Genomic DNA, 20,059 nt, shown 5'->3' with positions numbered 1-20,059 from the left:
CACGCACACACAGGCATCATCTCAATTCATCGCAGCTGAGTCGATTGGGTTTGGGTCTAATTCGCCAGGTCTTACATATGTTAAAGTTCGTTTTGAAGCGGACGTTTTTTTGTATACTTAGCGTAACAGAACGGTAAAACGCTATAGTCAGATAGATTTTAGGAAACATACATGGTACTAAAAAAGGGCAAAAAAAAATAAATATTTGTATAAATGTTCAAAACCATTTCATAAGGGTCTGTTCAAATATTACGTAACGCGAAAAACGTTGTTTTTAAGAACCCCCCACCCCCTCGTAACAATCTGTAACAAAATTAAGAACTACCCCCACCCCCATGCGTAACGCGTAACAAATACATTTTTTTGAAAAAAATCTTGTTTTTGGTAGAATTTGAACTACGATACAATAAATTATTATTTTTTGTGTAGTTTATGCTACGTAGACGTTCGATAACTGCAAGTCATTTAACTGCAATGTTTTTTAACTGCAATTCGATAGTTGCAACAGTTTTGCAGTTATCGGACCGCTAAACTTCAAACTGATGTCAGACTCATTGACAGCTGCATTGCGCTGCACATTTAGATGCACTTTCATTGCATCTGACGTCGATTGACAACCGTTTGACGTCTAGAATGCATTGCAGTTATCGAACGGCATTCGTTAACTGAAAAGTAAACATTTTGCAGTTATCGAACGGCTACTGTATTTTAAAGACAACAACTATTTTTTGGAAAATTTAAATATTTTTTCTCATTGTTACGCGTAACAATTTCTGGAAGGACCCCCACCCCCTATATTTTGCGTAACAAATCGTAACAAATATAAAACAACCCCCCACCCCCTATTGCGTTACGTAATATTTGAACAGACCCTAAGACAAAAAATTACCCAAACTGAGTTGTTATTATTGTGCGCCGAATTAGGAACATTGTGCGCAGATAATGGAATATTTGGAAATTGATTTCAAGGAATCATATGGGAATTTACAAATCGGGTAATAATATATGTTCTTAGTCAATTTAATCAAAATTTTCATGACTCATAGTCTTCTGTGGATTATAGTTACACAACTTCTACATAAATGTATTCATAAATCATTATGGTTTCTCGATAACAACGATTCTATTTCGAAATTTTCTTAAATGCGCAGAATATGGTACCTCCACGGTACCATTTACATTTATGATGCCACGAAATGACTCAAATATGAAAGAAAATGAGCAAACAAACGTTTGGCGGCAATCGAAGTGAGCGAAAAATGGTTATCACTCTCCAAGCTGTTTTTCTTTCCCGAAAAGCGTTTTCTCCCCGAAAATTTTCTTGAGGAAACATCATGTGCTTCTGAGATTGACCGAGCATTACGAACCCTGCTTATGATTTACATAGTTCATCGCCAATCGCGTACGAAATTATTTTCAAGGCACAAGCGCAAAAACCGTATTTCAACATATCAATATATGTAGCAACATATTCAATTAGTTTCAACTGATAAGCGATAACATGGCCCAATGTCTAAAGCAGGAAATGTATGTGCGGACTGCGGCATTTGCATCTGCTTCACAAATACAAATTAGGCGATGCGCGGAATCAGAGTGGATCATGGTATAATTATTTATGAATAGTAACGATTTAAAGAAAAGATATTTTATATATATTTTATATCGCGTATCATTTTTTTCTTTGAAAGAGTCTGCAGAATCCGTATCAATTTATTTATTTTTACCTGTGATACTATTCGGAAATATGATAAAGGAGAACAAGTAGGTATCAAAGAACAACAAAGAACAAAGAACAAAAATAAGAAAATTTTCTCAACTCCTGGAAATCAAACATATATGGTTTAGCATTAAGCTGTCTATAATTAATATATTGGATCAATGCATGAATACCCATTCTACTCAAACCAGAAGCTCACGGAAAAACTGGGCGCCAAGGACTCAACAAAATGCCACCAGCCGGGAGGAATGTACAGAACTTCGCCGCGACGCAGCACCAGTCGACGAAGCCTAACCGCTCGAACCAGAGGAAATCGGTCGTAGTCCACGTTCTTCACGTCCACCCGGGATGTGTTGGCGAGGATGAAATGCTCATGCGGGTACAGATTCGGGGTGTCGTCGGGAGAGGCCAGAATAATTGTTTTGCTTCCGAATACCTGTGTGTTCGTTCATGTTTGTTCCGAGTTGTGCCGAAAGCGTAGGTGTTGTAGTTTGAAAGAATAAAAATACCAAAAAAAGGACAATAAATAAATGTTGCACGAAAAGCGAGCCACTGGTGTACTCAGTTATAATATCGAATAGGTACTTGTTTTTTTATTGATGGCTTAAATGCCAAATCGGTATGGATTGCAAATGACTATACCCCGATTTTATGCTTCTTAGAATTACTAATATCTATGCGGATTTATGTTACTTCCGCAATATTCAGACTGTGGACATTAAAAATGTTATTCAATAAGGTAAAGGAAAATGAGATGACGTTATCTCCTGCGAATTCAACTTGTACACGCCTGTGAGTTTGTACTCTTTCTTCTTACTCTACAGACAGTCGAATGTTTGGAAGAATATGGTTACTCGGTTAGGGTAAGCGATTGGATTACCCTTTGATGCTACCTCAGTAAGCATACACATCTTACTGATTTAGGGCAGATGTGTTACCGCTTCTTCTCGTCCTGCGTAATTTTAACGTCGTGTGCACGCAGCGTTGAAAAAACGCGACGTGGGCATCGAACCTTATGTACAAGTGGTATGGTACTTCTTTCCATTCGTTCTCAATAATGAGTTGTGAGCAGAAAACAATAATGGGTTTATATTCGTTCTGTTAATTGGTACAGAAACGAGCATAAATAATGTAGTAAACAAAACACAGCATCATATACATCCTTACCGTAGTATGTTGCAAGGGTTGCAAAATGACCTACATTTAAAAGGGGGTAAATGCCGAGTGCAAAACAGAAAAAAGCACACTCACCTGACAAAGCAGATTATGACTAGGATCGGTGTGTAGTGGAGAAACGGTTCCTTTCGGACCCAACCATGCTTTGATTCGTGGGTCAACATCGGTTCTACCAATGTAATCCGGTACACGGATGTCCTTTCTCAACTCTGGTATTTGATCAAAAAGCTCATGTTGTGCCAAATAGGCAAGGCTCTGATTCGGCACATCACTGCATTCGTCCTTTAAATGTTCGACGATAAAATCTTTAAATTTCACCAACCTTTGGGACCAATCCTCATTGCTGTATTGAGAACCTATCTCTACTGGGACAGTTCGTTCACCCGCCAGCCCGACCAGGTAGTTGGGATCGTGCCACTTTTGCATTGCCGGCCAATCATTGATGATGCCCCGAAGGAGTGCGGGTTCACGCTTATCATAGTGCTCGGAGCTGAAAGGCGAAAAAAGAGTAATTAATAATGCAGTTTATCAGCTCCAGATTTTTCATATCATTGAATTATTTAGCAGGGACTCGTGAAATCAGTTAATAAAAAAGTTTTATATGTAAATGATACTGATATCGATTTTTAATTTCAGTGGAAAATCGGTTTCGGTACAACATTGTGGTGCGACATCGACGTACTTGTTAACCCTTTCTACCAGTACACATTTCCTAGAATTCATAATATGCGAGCTCGTAATATATTATCAATAAAAATCGAATCTAAAAAATTGGAGCGCTAAGGGCCCATTCACAAATTACATAACGCTTTAGGGGGTGGGAGGGTACCTATCAGAGTGTTACGCCCCATACAAATTTCAGAACCCCTTCATACAAAAAACGTTACAAGAGGGTTGGTGGGGGTTGAAATTGGTCAATTTTTGCGTTATGTAATTTGTGAATGAACCCTAATAGACTTGTTTCGTATTTCTGGTAATTTTTTCACCAACATTTTTTTTTTCGCGGAAAAAAAAGTACTCGGTACTTATAATTTTGTGTGTTTTACTTGTTCATATTATCGATTTTAACAAAACTTACCCAAAAAACTCAACTGATGGTTGAACAATAACTGGGACATCATAAGAATCTTCAGCCGAGCATCCAAATTCAATTCTTAGTTTTTTAAGAGGTGGTTCGTCATGTTCTGAAAATCAAATAAAAAAAAATCAATTTATATGATCTGCAATCTTGAGAATATGTACCTTTTGTGTCCGTTAGTATTGAAGCAACTTCTGTTAATAAATCACACTCATTCCCCTTGAGATATGTTTTAACCTTGGATCCTAACATAATACCAATGTCAGCAATATATACAGCGTGTCTTAAAACATCACTACTTCCAGGAGCACTCATTAGCATATAAATTATCTAAAAAATACGATTATGCATAAAATTTGCCAGCGAATGTTGTTTTAAACAATACAAAAACTTACCCGCAAATAGCTAATGATGGTGAATACCTCCCTTTCCTGTTGCGGTACTGCGTGCCATTCACCGGTGTGTAAACAACTGTAAACAAGGTCATACACAACACCAATCCTTACGAGATTTTGTGCAACACAATTCGATTCAATTTGATCACAACAACCGGCCCGGATGGGCTTCAACACCTTGCCAATCACATCTTCATATAGTCGTTTTATAAGAATTGAATTATTTTCTTCGAAGAACTTAGAACTAGGTAAAAGTTCGATCAATCGCGAAACGAAATCCATCCATGTATTGCTCCGACTCCGAGCTCAGAGTTCCGAACAGCTGTTTGTTATGTATCAAATTCAAGGAACGATTGAAAAGTTGGAACATGTTGCATGGAGTTGGAGAGAACAGAAATCGAAAAATCGTCAAAAATGTGCATGCACTGAAACAACAGTAATGTTTCACATTTTTAATTTTTTTGACGTTGGACAACGTCTTACACTGAAAACAGCGCTGTGGTAAAATTTACCATTCTGATGGTTTAAATTAAATGCACAACGCCACTTGATTTGTGCAGACTACATGTCACGTTTGATTCGAATAGAAGGTGCGTTTAATTTTACCATGGGACTTCCATGAACGCACAAAGGTAAAATTTACCATGATCCATGGTCAACTCAACTACAATGCTAGGTGAAAATTTTAACCATGGGACGCTTTTAAAATGAAAATTTTGTAGTAAAACTAACTAGTTAGATGTAATTGCTGACCGGGGGAATTTGTCATCATTTTTCATTATTGCCATAATCTAGCTTGCCAATTGGCTTTCACCGGAAACATTGAATTTCTTATCGTTTTTTATTTATGCATGCTGTAGTATTATAGGTACATCATTAAATGATTCACGAGATACAAGTTTTCCGAGATACAAGTTTTCCAAGCCGAAACATCCTAAAAAAGACTGCATATCCCGCGGAAAAGCCGGCGGAATTTGTTATTGTCTTTTTATGAAATATATCCCGTCTTTTTCGGGATTTTTCAGCTTGGGAAAACTTGGGTCGTTCTCCTTGCGAACTAGAATTTATAATCCGACTATGGAATTAGAATTTATTCACTACTGCGATGACGGCGATTCTCTAGTTCAGCTGGGCATCGTCTTATTTTCTCCGGAATAGTTTTGTACTAAAACAACTTCCGAACAAATAGATGCCATCGAGAGTTCTTGCGCCAACGATATTGCAATCAAGGAAAACCTTAATTTGCTCTTGCACTTTGTTCTGCACCAAAGAAAAATCATGTTAAGTTGCACCGAAAGATTATAATTATAATGTATACAAACCATTGATACACTACCCTCATATGATTTATTAGTATTCCATTCTTGGCATTAAGTTCTTTTTTTTAATATTTCTAGAACATAAACCAATTTTTTGAAGGAAAGCAGAATCGAGAGCAGAATAGCTAATAAAAGACACTGTTTATCACAACGCGATCAAGTTTATGCAATATGGCGTCTGGCTTCGAGAAAAATGTTGTGTATTGCACCACGTTTATTTTAACTATGCGCATAGTAAAAATAACTTCATGAGCATTGTGCTTTTGAACAACGTGTTGTTATTTCATTGACAAACATACTTAATTCAACAACACTTTGCAATAGTATTTTTAAGAACAGATCCATAGTTATAGTTACCGTAACATTATTCTCAGTGTACCCGAAGGTACTGGGTGTCAAATCAGAATCTAAAATTGGAGACCGTCACGAAATCATGTAAGATTTTGTACGATAATACAGCCTTTATCTTTCGATTTCGATGGATTTTTGAGATTTATATATCAATCGACTCGGAAACTCTCCAGCAATTTGTCAATTTCATTGAAACTTTTGATTATTCACGAAAAACTATTAGAAATTTCAATTCTTGTCCTACCCAGTAAAAAGATCAGAATCAACCAATCCCGCTCATGCATTCCCAACACGGACATCAGAATGATATAAGTCACGGGCCTTTTGACCCACCGTTTCATTTTCTCTGGGTATAAGTATACTCGTGTTTCGCGCCCGCGCGTCATTTCGGTTCGAAGATCCACGGAGAGCGGACAGAAAGATGGCAGTGAAGGCGGTGTTTGCTGCATCTGTAGCGGCTCAGCGGCAAACAGACTATCGTCGGCGTCATCGGCACACCACTGAAAATTTCTCGTATGGTTCGGGAACTGGATTTGTTGCAGTTAATTTGAAAGGCGCATTACTCGAAATTAATCGGTTCTTTTCAGAATCCAATTATCCAAAAGAAAAGGTTGAGCAGGATACATTTTCATCAAAGACAAATCATCATCGCTTGGCCACAGCGGAAATTGAATTCGGCAGCAGCACCACAAGCGCGCGTCGGACTATTGAGTAATTGCTGTTAGTGACTCGGAAGGCGCATTATTTAGACATCAGTATCAGTAACGTGAAATTTTATTTCAAGATACTGATTTGGTTTTCTTGCTACTAGTGTTCGGAAAGGCGCTTTATGGATAATAATTCGATTCCTTTCAGAACTACAATTTTACAATAGAGAAGGTTGAGCCAAGAAAATTTGCCATAATGGCGGTTGCTATAAATTAATCTGACAGTAACTGCTTCCGACGCTGAACTAATTTCGACGCTTGTGGTAACTATGCAACCATTTCACATTGTTTATTTATTCTTCGGGCATAATCACGAAATGGAAAAATCTCAATTTTCATAATAGGATAATTATTTTTTTGAATGGTACATTTTATTATTTCTTTATTTCAGGTTTAAGTTGAAGAAGAAAACAACGCGGTGCAACGGTTCATATTTGTTACATGGACATCAATTTCTAATGCAACTAACGGAACAACACAGTGGTGTGCTTCAGATAAATTTTGGCATTCGCTTCCGAATTAATACGAATTAATCGACCCAAATATTAAATTTTGTTGCTGCCTATTCCTTCAACAATTAAACAAATGTGGATGTGCTTCTGGGTTCCCTGAACTGGCACCTGAGTACAAGAAATGTTCGTGTTAGCTCCTGCGTGTCTCGAAGAAATTGCAATAGCGCCCGCAACCAATATGTTCGGCAAAATATTTATCAATCCAGCATTTTACGCACGCTAATGGCCGCCACAATCAAGCTCAGTTTTTGGTAGGGTGGAAACAGTTTGAAGTTTGGGTTGTGTCGTCTGACACAAAAACGATAAGTTTCCATCATCATGATGATTAATTCATGATGATGATGATCACTACGATGTCAAACGACACAAGCCAAATGTCAAATCGATTGCACCCTACCAGAACATGAGTAAAATTGTGACGGCCATTACCGCACGTAAAATGCTGGATAGTTTTCTGATGCTTACTAATTTACGAAGTTTCAAAATTCACAACTCTTATCCAGTAATGCACCTGAATGTGACATTTTATGCTTATCCAAATAAATTATATTCAAATTCTGATGCCTGAATAATTGCTAACGGCCGCCAACGACGATGACTTTGGGATCAGAGATTGGGATTATGCGCTTGTACTGGACGATGCCATATGCCATGGCGTTTGTACGGTGTTGCGGAGGCAGAAGGCATGCATAATGTTAACGATTTTTTTTATAAAGCTTGTGGGTCTTTATACAGTTAAAAGTGAAAGATATGAAGCGGATTTTATCTTCCGAATGTATCATTGTGCGCACTGAACATTGCAAAACGTTCTAAATCTAAAATCTTTGTTTATTTAGAAATATGTAGTTTATTCAAGGCGAGAAATATACAGTCGCAATTCGCTGGTTGGGCCACGACCTCGGCCCAACTAACGAATTCGGTTTTTTAGTTGGGTCAACTGACAGCCATTTGAACACGTGTATTTCGACTTGAACATCACAAATGATGTCCAGTGACGCCCAATCCCGTTTTCCGTGTTTACATTGAATTTTGACGTACGGTTGCTTTTTAGTTGGGCAGTGGCCCAACCAGCGGAGGCCCAACTAAAAAGTGACCCAAGTATTAAGATCCCAACCAGCGAATCCCGACTGTACTACCAATTATTAGTTTCAGATTTTAGTAATTTATATGTCGAACACTTTTTATAAATCCAAGACACGATAGCAACAACAGCTAGTTCTGGAACATTATACTTTCATCCTCGTATGAGTCTAAAATTTAACACGGTTGAGCTTAGCTATATCAGATGTCTACCAATCGGAAGAATCAGCTTACAGTTCTACAGTTCAATATATACATCGAATATATTCAAAAGCAGCCAAACTCGGAATTATAGATGACTTGAATACGCAAAAAATCTAATGAAACAGAACAACTTGGCCTTCCTTGCAGGCAAGAGAGTTTTGAAGAGGAAAACTATATTTTCTTCGAGATTTGCCTAGCTCAAGGCAGGGCTGTTTGTAGACCAATAATATTCAAATGCTTCTTTGCTGAAAAGATTGGAAAAGTTTTAGTTAAAGCGATATTCAAAAATCTACATACATAAAAATGAATTTCTGTCTGTCTGTGCCTTATAGACTCGGAAACTACTGAACCGATCGGCGTGGAAATTTGTATGCAGAGGTTTTTGGGGCCGGGGAAGGTTCTTAAGATGGTTCGAGACTCCTCCCCGCTTTGGAAAGGGGGGCTCCCATACAAATGAACCAGAAATTTCTGCATAATTCGAGAACTAAATAGAGAATAAACAAATTTTAGGCAAAACGAAGTTTGTCGGGCCTGCTAGTAATAAATAAAAACCGAAATTAACGGTAGCAAATCTTTTCTTCGACGGTTAAAAATAAACAATATGAAAAATGGTTGCTGGGATACGAACAGCGTCCAAAGCAGTTAAGCGTCGACTAGCGTCGGAAGCAGTTACTGTCAAAAACATTATAGCAGCCGCCATTATGGCGAGCGTGGAAAGCTGGATATACAATAATCCATAACAAACTTCCTTAATCTATACCAAAGAGCAACTTTAACTAACCGGCGCCCGCTTCTTATTCATCTTCGATCTACAGCGAAGCGTCGCACACTACCTGATATTCCAACACTCCTCCTTGGAGTGCACGCCTCGCAACTCTCCTAGCTCCTCCTAACACCGAGCCTCCCGTCCAGAGCTCCTCCTCGCTGAACAATTCCTCCTGGCCCAATCCGTTGCCCGTACAAATGGCCTCTATCCAACGTTTGCACAGCACCCTGTTGACCAGCTCCTGAATGTTCCGACGCTCCTCTTGGACTGCTGCTGACCAGCCAGCATCCTACCGAACGTTCCCCCTACCGAGAAGGAAACCCCCTCACGAAGAACAACAAATACTAGAGTTCCCTCTCTACACCACGGCAGGCTACTGACTGATACTTCTGCTAGCAGCTGCAGTTCTCTATATTCAACAATAGGTATATACAATAATCCATAACAAACTTCCTCAATCTATACCAAAGAGCAACTACAACTAACCGGCGCCCGCTTCTTATTCATCTTCGATCTACAGCGAAGCGTCGCACACTACCTGATATTCCAACATTATTTATATTATTCGGTTCTTCTCAGGACCCAACTTTCTATAAAAGGGAAGGTTAAGGAAGTTGAGCCAAGAAAATTTGTCTTCAAAGTGCATATCATTATCGATTTGTGATGACAGAAAATTTATGTCTGTAATAGAATAACAAGCATGCGTCAGAGGGAGAGACTGCAAAAATGTATTCGCATGCAGAAATGTACTCGCTTTTCCTGCTTATGACCACTCATTTCGCAAGAAGTGCAGGCGTCTGATCGCATAAATAATTCCTTACGTTGTCCAGCGTCTACCTTGTGGTCGTGTCTTGCACACAACCCTTCTGATTTTTTAAATTTAGTTTAGTAATATTAATGAGATTATTGCAATGACATTGGAACATTGCAATGTATAGCAATTTCTTAAATAAACTGTACGGATGATTTGGGACTTTGTGATTTGGCCATACATCAATCAATTTAAGAACAAGGAATATTATAAATAAACTAATCAATATTGATTATGAGGAAAGTAAGTATATAGCGCTCAAATTAACTCCATATTATCTGCTGATAGAGGGATACATACTATACGGTTACATAGGAATTGCTTGTTTTAGCAGAAATTTACATTTACATTAATAAATAATTTTTAAATAATAAATTTATTATTTATTGAAAGATTTACACGCCCGTTTCAAATCACTCAGAAACTGAGTGAAAATGTATTGCTGTCTCTTTTTTCTCACGGAAATCTTATGGGCTAAACACAATGGATACGTTTGCGTGCGTTTTGACAGTTCTCCCATGGGAAAACTGTCAAAACGCACGCAAACGTATCAATTGTGTTTGACCCATTACTCAGTTTTCGTAAAAAGTGGAACTACTCTAAATTTGAGAAAAAAGAGACGGCAATACAATTTCACTCAGTCTCTGAGGGATTTGAAACGGGTGTATAGGTCCAAGTATTTTTTTTAATACAGAGCGAAAATTTTGAAATGCCCATATAAAATGCAAAAGGTATTCTAATTGAAAATAATATTTATGCTCAATTCAATGCCTTATCTGAACAAATGGATGTGGATATTTATTATGATACGGGATTGCAAAAAAAAAATGTATATTATGTTATTTTCTGTTTCCTAGGCATTATACAAACAAAATCGGCAGCACTGCTCGTATGTGACATGCGACATGCGCGGAAACTGGAACTGTCATTTATCTTCAAGTGGAAAATTTTCACCGTAAGCGGCAGCATTTCTCGTGCTAGTGAAAAATTTGAAAAAAGTGCTGAGAAAACTGCACTGGAGTGAGAAAATCCTTCGTTAGATTATGAACGGAGCAACAATTATGGTAAGTGTTGTATTTGCATCGACAAAAACGTGTTTTTAAGCAGGAAATATGCGTTTGAAAAATGGTGTTTGCGGAGCACCTTCCAAAAATTAAACATGGCGGATGTTGCATCCAGTGGGGTGCCATCAGTTTCACTGCCTGCCACCCTTCTTCCAAACATCTTATGATTGCAAAATGTTGCATTAGTTTGTTTATATTCAAATGGGTATCATCTTTAGACAGGCTATTTTATAATATTGCAAACTGCGAATGGATATGCAGTTTTTGCCTCTCTTGTACATATTTGGTCGATGCATCAAACACGAAGAAAGCCAAAGCTCACATCAAACTAATTATTTTTCATTACCGTAGGGTGGCAATAATGATTACGCCAATAGCGCCGGTAGCAGCGGCATCAACGAATCGTCGCCGGTACGCGACGAGTATCGGAAGGATGGTTCCGAAGAGCCCTCGCCGTCAAAATCTTCGTCTAGTTCATCGAAACGAGACAAAGAACGAGAAAGCCGTGGGCGCGATCGTGACCGGGAGCGCGACCGCGATCGGGAAAGCCGTGATCGCAGCCGCGATAGGGAACGCCGAGAGCGACGTGATCGTGACCGTGACCGCGGTAAGTGAAATAATGTAGCGGTGTCCGAGACGGTCTTGACGTAATCTTTGTGCAGGACACTCATTTCGAAGGCAGTAGTAATGTTGTATTAGAAGCAATAGATTCAACAAAATATGTAAAGTGTCTCTGCACAAGATATGTTATAAATAGTCAGAATACTTCGCTTGTAAGCATTGGCAATCCAAATGTTGTTTGGTTGAACCGTTTTTCTACCATTTTGCTCTTGTTTGCTTTATAGATCCAACCTTCCAAACGAGCGAGACGAATTATTTAGATAATAGATATCCATACCATATTTTAATACCATTCACAGCTTTTACATATTTTATTCTTGGTCTCTTTACCTTATCGTTTCTTGTTTAGTTAGTTTCTCACTAATTCTTGACGGTTTTCTGCTCTTCTTGCTTAGATTTTGCAGACTCCGACACAGAAACGTAAAATTCTCTTCTACCACTACAACTACTTCCATCACTGCAAGCTGTAAGAGTGAGAAAGTAACAATTGATTTGAAAGTGTCCCACGTAAACGCTCGCAGACAGAGGTGACTTTCTCCAATCTTCTCATTTTTAACTTACATACTTTTTATTTACGGTAACGTTTTACAACGGTGAAGGATGAGTGTCACTAATGAGTTATTATCGTAGTATTAGTCGAAGTAATTTTAAACGGATTTTAATTTTGGAAAATTATCTACCTGTCTACCGGGCGAATGTCGCAAAAGAGAGTTCTCTTAGTCGACTTCCTCTTTTTTAAATGAAAGTTACAAGCTGAAGATTTCTTAATTGTTTATCATTTCAGAATGTGAGTTTCCATTATTATTTTGTTCTGAGGTTTTCTATCGTCCTGGCTTGTCATTTTTATTTAAAAGAGTGGCATAGCGTAAGCAATATTTTACGCCCATTACGGCATTATCGTTGGAGAACAGTATCAAATATGTACGATACGCCGTTTGACATAACGACCATTCAGTATGATATCCAAAATAAGAAGCTAATCATATATATTAGAGTGGGGCGTCATGGTCATTTTTTCAAATCAATGGTTTTTCGAAGCCATTTTGGGCCCTGAACAACTGTGCAGAATTTGGGACCGATTGCTTGCTTCCTCGCTTTCCGCATCGCATTTGAAGTTTGTATGGAAATTAATATGGGAGAACGTATATTTTTGCATTTCTACTACTAGAGGCTCCAATTCATCGTAAACCAAGTGGCACATTGCGTTAAAGTATAACCCAAAGGATGCCGAAAGACTTTGCTGAAGAAGGCACGTTGCTGGAACGTCCACAAAAAAAGTTATAATGCTTAGAACATTGAGTGTTCAAACCACATGCAAAAAATCGTTTATTCTGCCAGCACTGCCGTACTACGTAGACCAATAATTTAACTGAGTGTTATTTCAAAATAATTGATCTTATACACGGAGAAATGAGAAAACCCAAAAGTGGGTGTTTTTTCACCCATCTGGGAAATAAGTGGACTAACCCATAAGGTGGGTAAAGTACGTTTACCCATAAGTGGGTAGGGAGTCTGTACGTCAAAAGTGATGTATACTTTTCACCCATCTTCTTAGAAAGAAAAATATAGCTAGATGGGTGAAAAATACCCATTTTGATAAACATTTTTTGCGGTTTTGAGGATTTGGTGATAACATGATATTAAACCGAAATTAATTACATAATTCGACACGTAGTTTATTTATTACCTCTTTATATTTAGTAGTATATACATAATAAAGGTTCAACTAGCAATTTTAAATAAAAATCTCAACTTAAAATCGTTGCCCTTCAAGTTATTCTGGGTGCTAGCAATATCGCTCTGGTAATTCAGTTTGAAGTCCGTCAATATTTTCATTTCTTGATTGGTCATGCCGTCGGATAAAACATCAAACAGCAAGGATTAAACATCGTCAGGAACAAAAATAATCTAGGAAAAACATACAATTGATGCATGAGCTAAGGGATGTTTGGTTACATTCATTTGATTGAAATCTCGGAAGCACTTACCTTTAAGCTTTTCGGAAGCGGTAGATCCAGACTAACATTATGTTATAAAGTAATCACAGGCCTAAACATTCTAATAAAATAAATTGTCCTAATAAATAATTGCGAACGGATATCTGAAGATGGGTTTTGCCCTTCGAGAACCATAGGTTGTCCGGTAGTGCTGGCAGAAACATTGATTTCTTGCATATGGTTTACACAATCAATTTTCGAAACGTAATAACATTTTTTGTAGACCTTCCAGCTACGTACCTTCTTCGGCAAAGTCTTTCGGCATCTTCCAGACTAGATGCTAACGTATTGAGTCACGTGATTGATGATAAATTGAAGCCGCGAAGAGCAAAAATGTAAAAAGTACGTTTTCCCATACTAATCTCCATGTAAATTTAAAACGCGATGCGGCATGCCAGGTTGCAACCAATCGAGCCCATATTTTGCACAGTTGATTGGGGTCCCAAAACGATTCAGAAAAAGCTTGATCTCACTTGATCGGACGAAGTTTGCATTTTTCCATACAACTGCGCCCCACTCTAATATATATATATATATATATATATATATATATATATATATATATATATATATATATATATATATATATATATATGATTCCTACTTTAGATGTACATATTTGCCCAGAACATGGTAAAGTAGTGCATGATCTTTTTTTTTTCGAAGTACGCATCATTATTTCACATGTGCCTGGAAAATGGCGAAAGAGTAGATGATTCCTTAAAAAATACGACTTTGCCAAGAATTAGAAAGGAAAGAAACAAGGATGTTTTCGATCATTTAGTAATCTGGGTTCGATTATTTAGTAGTATGCCGAAAACATATTCCAGAGATTGAATTTTAAAATGTGTTGTCTGGTGGACTTCTAGTGCGAAGTTTTTTTTTATCAACTGTGCCTAGTTACGGTTCATTTTTATCTTACTTGTAAGTGACAAATGTGGGGCGCTCCTTAGCCTAGCGATAAGATGTGCGGCTACAAAGCAAGCCACCCTCAGGACTGGGTTCGATTCCGGGTGCCGGTCTAGACAATTTTTGGATTGGAAATTGTCTCGTCTTCCCTGGACATAAAAAAGTATCATCGTATTAGCCTCATGATATACGATTGCAGAAATGGTAACTTGGCTTAGAAACCTCGCAGTTAATAACTGTGCAAGTGCTTGATAGACACTAAGCTGCGAAGCGGCAATGTCCCAGTGGGGGATGTAATGGCAAATGCAGGCTTTCCTTTGTTGAACGTGTTCCACATCATCCCTTCATTTTATTGGGTCACTCCGGTCACTCAATCTAGCCATTTTAAAATATGTAAAATATTATATTTTGATTCCAATACAAATAAAAGGAATTATTTAACACATTGAGTTAATGGCTCAATTACCAGACTGTTTTTAAACCAGTGATATCTTACAGTATTTATTAATGAATTATGAAAAAGAAGCTTCTCGAATCTCATAGAAAAGCTTGTGGGCCGGTTATGAAGCATTTTCTACCACGGTGCGCGGGCCACAAAAAAACGGAGCTTAGGGCTGCATCTGGCCCGCGGGCCGTACGTTTTGTTGTTTTGTTCTATTATTGTCAGTGGGTTTTCTATAACTAAATATGCTCAAATTTGGCCTAAACATTCTCTGCATATCAAAGAATTTTGTGGTCATCAAAAAAAAAAACCTGACAATAGAACAAATCCTGCCGAAGCCTTCATTTCCCCTAATAACCGTTCGAGGTAGGGTTACTGCTCCTGGACTTCATCTTATAGCTCCGATATTGGTCTTACGAAAAACAAAACAATGAAAAGGTATTTTGTTTGTTTATTATTTTTGTGATTTTTTTCAGCACGGAGCATGCATGTTAGCAAGTTAGCGACGAAATTGGTACGGAATTGCTTTGTTTCGCGATGAGATGAATATATGTACACTGAGATGGAAAACGGAACAGTTCCCCTACATAGTGACATTCGGGACAGTGCCATAGAACAATTTCTTTTATATTTCGCATTACAGTAATATCCCGATTTTATCACCCCCTGGTGAATTTTGGGGTGATAAAACAGGGTATGTGACAAAATCGGGAAAAAAAATATTTTAAATTTTTTAATTCGTTTCACAAATATGAATCATTTTATGCCTTGGAAAGGCAAAATGCGTGAACGGTACCCGTTATTTCTTGTCGAAAATGCTTACAGAATCCTTCCCAGGTATCAGAAGTCATTTATAATAAACTACAGGCGGTGAAAGATATTGCATGCACGTTGTTTACGGTATTATTTACGAAAATAAAATAAATGATTAAAATTTTCAAATTTTTTTGGGGTGACAAAATCGGGTCGGAAACGTGACAAAATCGGGACGTGATAAAATCGGGTCGAAAACTTGATAAAATCGGGGGTAGACAAAATCGGGGAGTGACAAAATCAGGTTAATACTGTATTCGTGCTCTCGACTCAAATATTGGAAGAATTTTAGGCATATTTAAAAATATTAAATAAATTAAAGCGTACCATAGTTATATGATTTTCGGGGTAATGACATTTGGGGCAGTGTCATAGAACCATTTCTGCAAACCCTGCAAACTAATAAATGATTGAACCCAAATTACTAAGTGATCGGAAACATCCTTGGACATAAGAGTAAATAACTCTATCAAGAATAAGACAAAACAGAGTATTACTCTTGTAATGCACGGATATTTTTTAAATTTTTATGCTAACTGGTCCTTGTTTAATTTGGATTATTTTTGTATTTTATGCCAATGGTCTTTATGCGAAATAATTTCCGGCTATTTAATTGATCATGCCAAACGGCATTATGCCGATTGAGATGTTTGTAGCCTATGTACAAAGCACGCTATCAGGGTGGCTAGTAAGCAAGAAGATGCTTGATCGATATTTTCTAGAAAGCGAGTCGAGTTTTCTCTGGAGACCTGTCGATCGTAGTCGAGTATATCCAATTATGTTCGACTCCAAGCACACATCTCTACAATCTATGGTTTTTCGTTGTTAAGGTGAAGGTGGATTGAGTACCAAAACAAAGCTTTGAAAGTATTTGTACAATAAAAACTGTCATATACTGTAGTAGTATTGGAGTCGTATTAAAAAAAACAAAGAATATTAGTAGGGTGGTTCAAAAAACGACCCAGCACCACCACGCTTACTCGATTCCGTCCCATGCTCCGAGTGTCCTCCAAAAACCGATTTGAACAAAAAGTGGTTGAGCGCATGCCGGTTCAAGGTTGTATGAAATCTAGTATGGAAACTAAACCTTTTATTACACTGGCTACAGTGCCTCCCCTCCATACGCTGGCGAAAAGAGAACCCACATAGCTGAAAGCAACATTCCAGAGACTTCACTGAAAGAAAACCGCACCGCAGAAAAGATCCATTGATTACGTAACGCAAAAATAGCATTTTATACCCCAATCACCCCCATGTCACACTTTTTGTATGAAGCATCTGCCCCTGGTGCGATAGTGTAGAATAGACTAGACTAGCAGTATCTGCCCCTGGTGCGATAGATACCACAGACAAATTCTGGGTATTTTGTTGAATTGCACGTTTCACTGATGCCTTCTGAGAAGCCTAATTATCATGCTAAAGATTCGAGACCTCGATTAAAATCGACTCGCAACTATTGGAACGACCATTCAATATGGATTGTCTATGGAGTTGAAGCTCTTGAATATTTCATACAGTCATATGGTCTCCCCCCTCGCCAGGGCCCAATGACGAAGCATCACAATCAGAATAATATTAAATTCAACCTCGCCATATAAACTGTCATACAAGCCTGAAACGACTTGTGGACGGTAAGCCTCTATTCAAACCAGCCCAAACCATCGGATGACACCCAAATTATAAATCACAATCTCCTGAGCGGGAGCAAAATTATTTTTTGAGCCACCCTAATTATTAGTTTGCTGCTGCCGGTGCCGTTGTTTACATTCGCTCCGCGATCAGTTTTTAATCGTTTTTTTCGGGCAAAAATAGCAGTTTATATTAAGTTTTCGGTTTAAACAAGTGACTGATTTCGAAAAGTGATGTTTAATTTGCATTCCATCAACATTTCGGGCTCCTCATGTGCGGAGAAGTGAGTGAAAACTTGATTTTTTCAGTGCCCTTTGAGAAGAAGTGAAGTGCAGTGATAATCCCACCAAATCGCGAACGGCTAATAAATTGGCACGAAACTACTGATTTATTATATTATTCGAGCCGAAATGCATGGGACTCTTTGGGTAAACATGTTCATTATCACGGGAAGTGAATAAATATGCTGTGAGCAGGTTAGTAATTTGAATATTAAACTTTTGTTCAATGGTGTTCGATGCATTCGAATGTTGGTGGGAGAGGAGTGCGGGAGGTGTGGGGTTGGCCCGTGGAAGGTCCGGTGCCATATTGGCGGCCATCGTGGTACTCTTCCAACTATGTCCTTAACATCTTGATTTTACCACATGGTAACGCTGTACAGGATAAGTGCTTTAGATTAATAAACAGTATTTGTTCGTTAACCAGCATAAGGATGAAGGAAAGACTGGCATAAACAATAAAGTATGATGCCATAAAAATATCAGGTCAAGGTCAAGGTAAAATAAGTCTCAAGAACTGAAAATACATTGAGGAAAAAATAGGGATAGGTAACATCATAAAGGTTATTACTATTATTATTATTATCTTAATTTGCAGAAAGAGATTTGCAGCCCTAGGCTGACACATCTGTGAAGCATGAAGGTGTTGGAGAAGATGGATGCTAAAATATTGGCAGATGCAAAAATGTGTATTCGCTCAACGGATTCTTTCAAGGTCAACTCTAGATCAACATTTAAACAGAGATGCATCTGAACACGAGAACGCGTGTTCGTGTTCAAAACGTTCTGAACACTGCACACTGTTCAAGAGCACTGACCTAACTTAGCAACTCCTATCCTTGGAAAACAAATTTAACCGACGGCATGTTACACATTTTTAGGCTACGGAACACGTGGGCATCTAACGGATAGAAATCTAGCATGCACGTATGTTTCTGCATACTTCCAAATCTGAGGAATCTTAGTTACCATGATCGCATTTCTTGCGTACCAACCCAGTGCACACTGAAATGTATTCAGAGTTCAAAACTAAGAACATCAAGGCGCGCTCTTGGCTCATGTTCTGTTCAGGATGCATCTCTGCATTTGAAAATGACGTTACAGCTAGAATTTATTTATCCCGGTTCCTCGTTTTCATACATAGACGAAGAAATGAGAATTAATTATGGTTGTTACACCCTTGTGTAGAACTATCGATTTTTAAAATAGTTAGAGCAAAATCAGCAATGATTGGTTCAAGGCTGTCATTTTGAACCTGAAACATTCATTTTCCTAGCAGTTGTTCTAGATTCATTTTTTACAATAGTTGAGCGTAAAACTGTTGTACCGCTCAGTTCTATTTTCTACGGATTTGAACCACGAATGAATCACGAGATTCACATATTTTTCAATTTTTTTGGTGTATGGATGCGTCATTTTATTGACAGCGAAACCAGCGAGTTTGTTCTATTTTAAGCAAAATTTTAACTAGAATAGTGTTTTAAAAATTTGCAATGAAACTGAATCATTGCTGATTTTACGCCTTAATTTTAGCCTTAAAAAATTGACCTTAAATTAGTCAAAGAATTGACTGAGACAATAAAACTAGATAAAAAATTTGACAGTAAACGTCGAGGAGCAGGAGGTTGAGGGTTCGAGTCCCCCCAAGACAGGTGGATTATTTTTCGTAAATTGCATATCAATTTATCCATTTCGAAACATGTGCTGTGCATATGCGCAGCCATGATATTTAACAAAAAAGTAAACGCCAATTTAAACCACTTTTAGAAGAACTTATGACCAAACAAGATTTTTTTTTTTCAAAACTAGACAGGGGCGTCTCGTGAACTTTTGGTACACCGGTTCTACCAGCCTGCTAAAACAATATGCATCAAGCTGAGTGGTTTCGAATGAAAGTTGTGTATTTAATCTAATATTACAACCTTTTCTTGTGCAACGTAACCAAACATTAGAAAAAAAAATAAATAGAAAGGATTTACAAAACAATACACAGCGTATTAATCTCTTTTGTTCCAAAAATGTTGCAATGTTACACTTTAAATTTAAAACTCTCCTGAGTCGTCTGAAATCTAACTTGGTAACAGTTGACGATAACTGGATATTGCTCAGAATAGAGATCTTTCAAATCGGCTCTTTCCACCATTCGGGTGCACAGGACCCATCGCCTCTAGCATTTAAAAACTTTCACAT

General features: G+C 37.9%; 2 protein-coding genes across 2 annotated transcripts in view; one reads left to right on the top strand and one right to left on the bottom strand.

The window, feature by feature from the left end:
* Window positions 1-1,832: 1,832 nt before the first annotated feature.
* Window positions 1,833-4,707, bottom strand: LOC134220009 (bifunctional peptidase and arginyl-hydroxylase JMJD5). The gene is made up of 5 exons (XM_062698930.1): window positions 4,367-4,707; window positions 4,136-4,301; window positions 3,972-4,077; window positions 2,969-3,383; window positions 1,833-2,153 (listed from the first exon to the last, which is right to left on the bottom strand). Exons 1-5 carry the CDS (start codon window positions 4,646-4,648, stop codon window positions 1,896-1,898), a joined length of 1,227 nt encoding a protein of 408 aa, XP_062554914.1. The 5' UTR covers window positions 4,649-4,707; the 3' UTR covers window positions 1,833-1,895.
* A 6,315-nt stretch (window positions 4,708-11,022) lies between these two features.
* The window catches only part of LOC134224597 (poly(U)-binding-splicing factor half pint), a 31,353-nt gene continuing 22,316 nt past the window's right edge, over window positions 11,023-20,059 (top strand). Inside the window, exons 1-2 of the mRNA XM_062704009.1 lie at window positions 11,023-11,180; window positions 11,532-11,787. Coding sequence (XP_062559993.1) covers window positions 11,160-11,180; window positions 11,532-11,787 — 277 coding nt within the window. The 5' untranslated portion in view covers window positions 11,023-11,159. The remainder of the gene's footprint in view (window positions 11,181-11,531; window positions 11,788-20,059) is intronic.

This window comes from Armigeres subalbatus, chromosome 3 (assembly GCF_024139115.2).
Source record: "Armigeres subalbatus isolate Guangzhou_Male chromosome 3, GZ_Asu_2, whole genome shotgun sequence".
In the NCBI taxonomy this organism is placed as follows: Eukaryota; Metazoa; Arthropoda; class Insecta; order Diptera; family Culicidae; genus Armigeres; species Armigeres subalbatus.
This window is presented reverse-complemented; position numbering and strand designations above follow the sequence as displayed.

Coding starts and splice junctions, on each gene's coding strand:
- LOC134220009 (XM_062698930.1), bottom strand. CDS start 4,648: ATGGATTTCGTTTCGCGATTGATCGAACTTTTACCTAGTTCTAAGTTC. Junction 3,384..3,971: donor CCATCAGTTGAGTTTTTTGG/GTAAGTTTTGTT, acceptor TTCGCCTTTCAG/CTCCGAGCACTATGATAAGC. Junction 2,154..2,968: donor GTCATAATCTGCTTTGTCAG/GTGAGTGTGCTT, acceptor ACGAACACACAG/GTATTCGGAAGCAAAACAAT.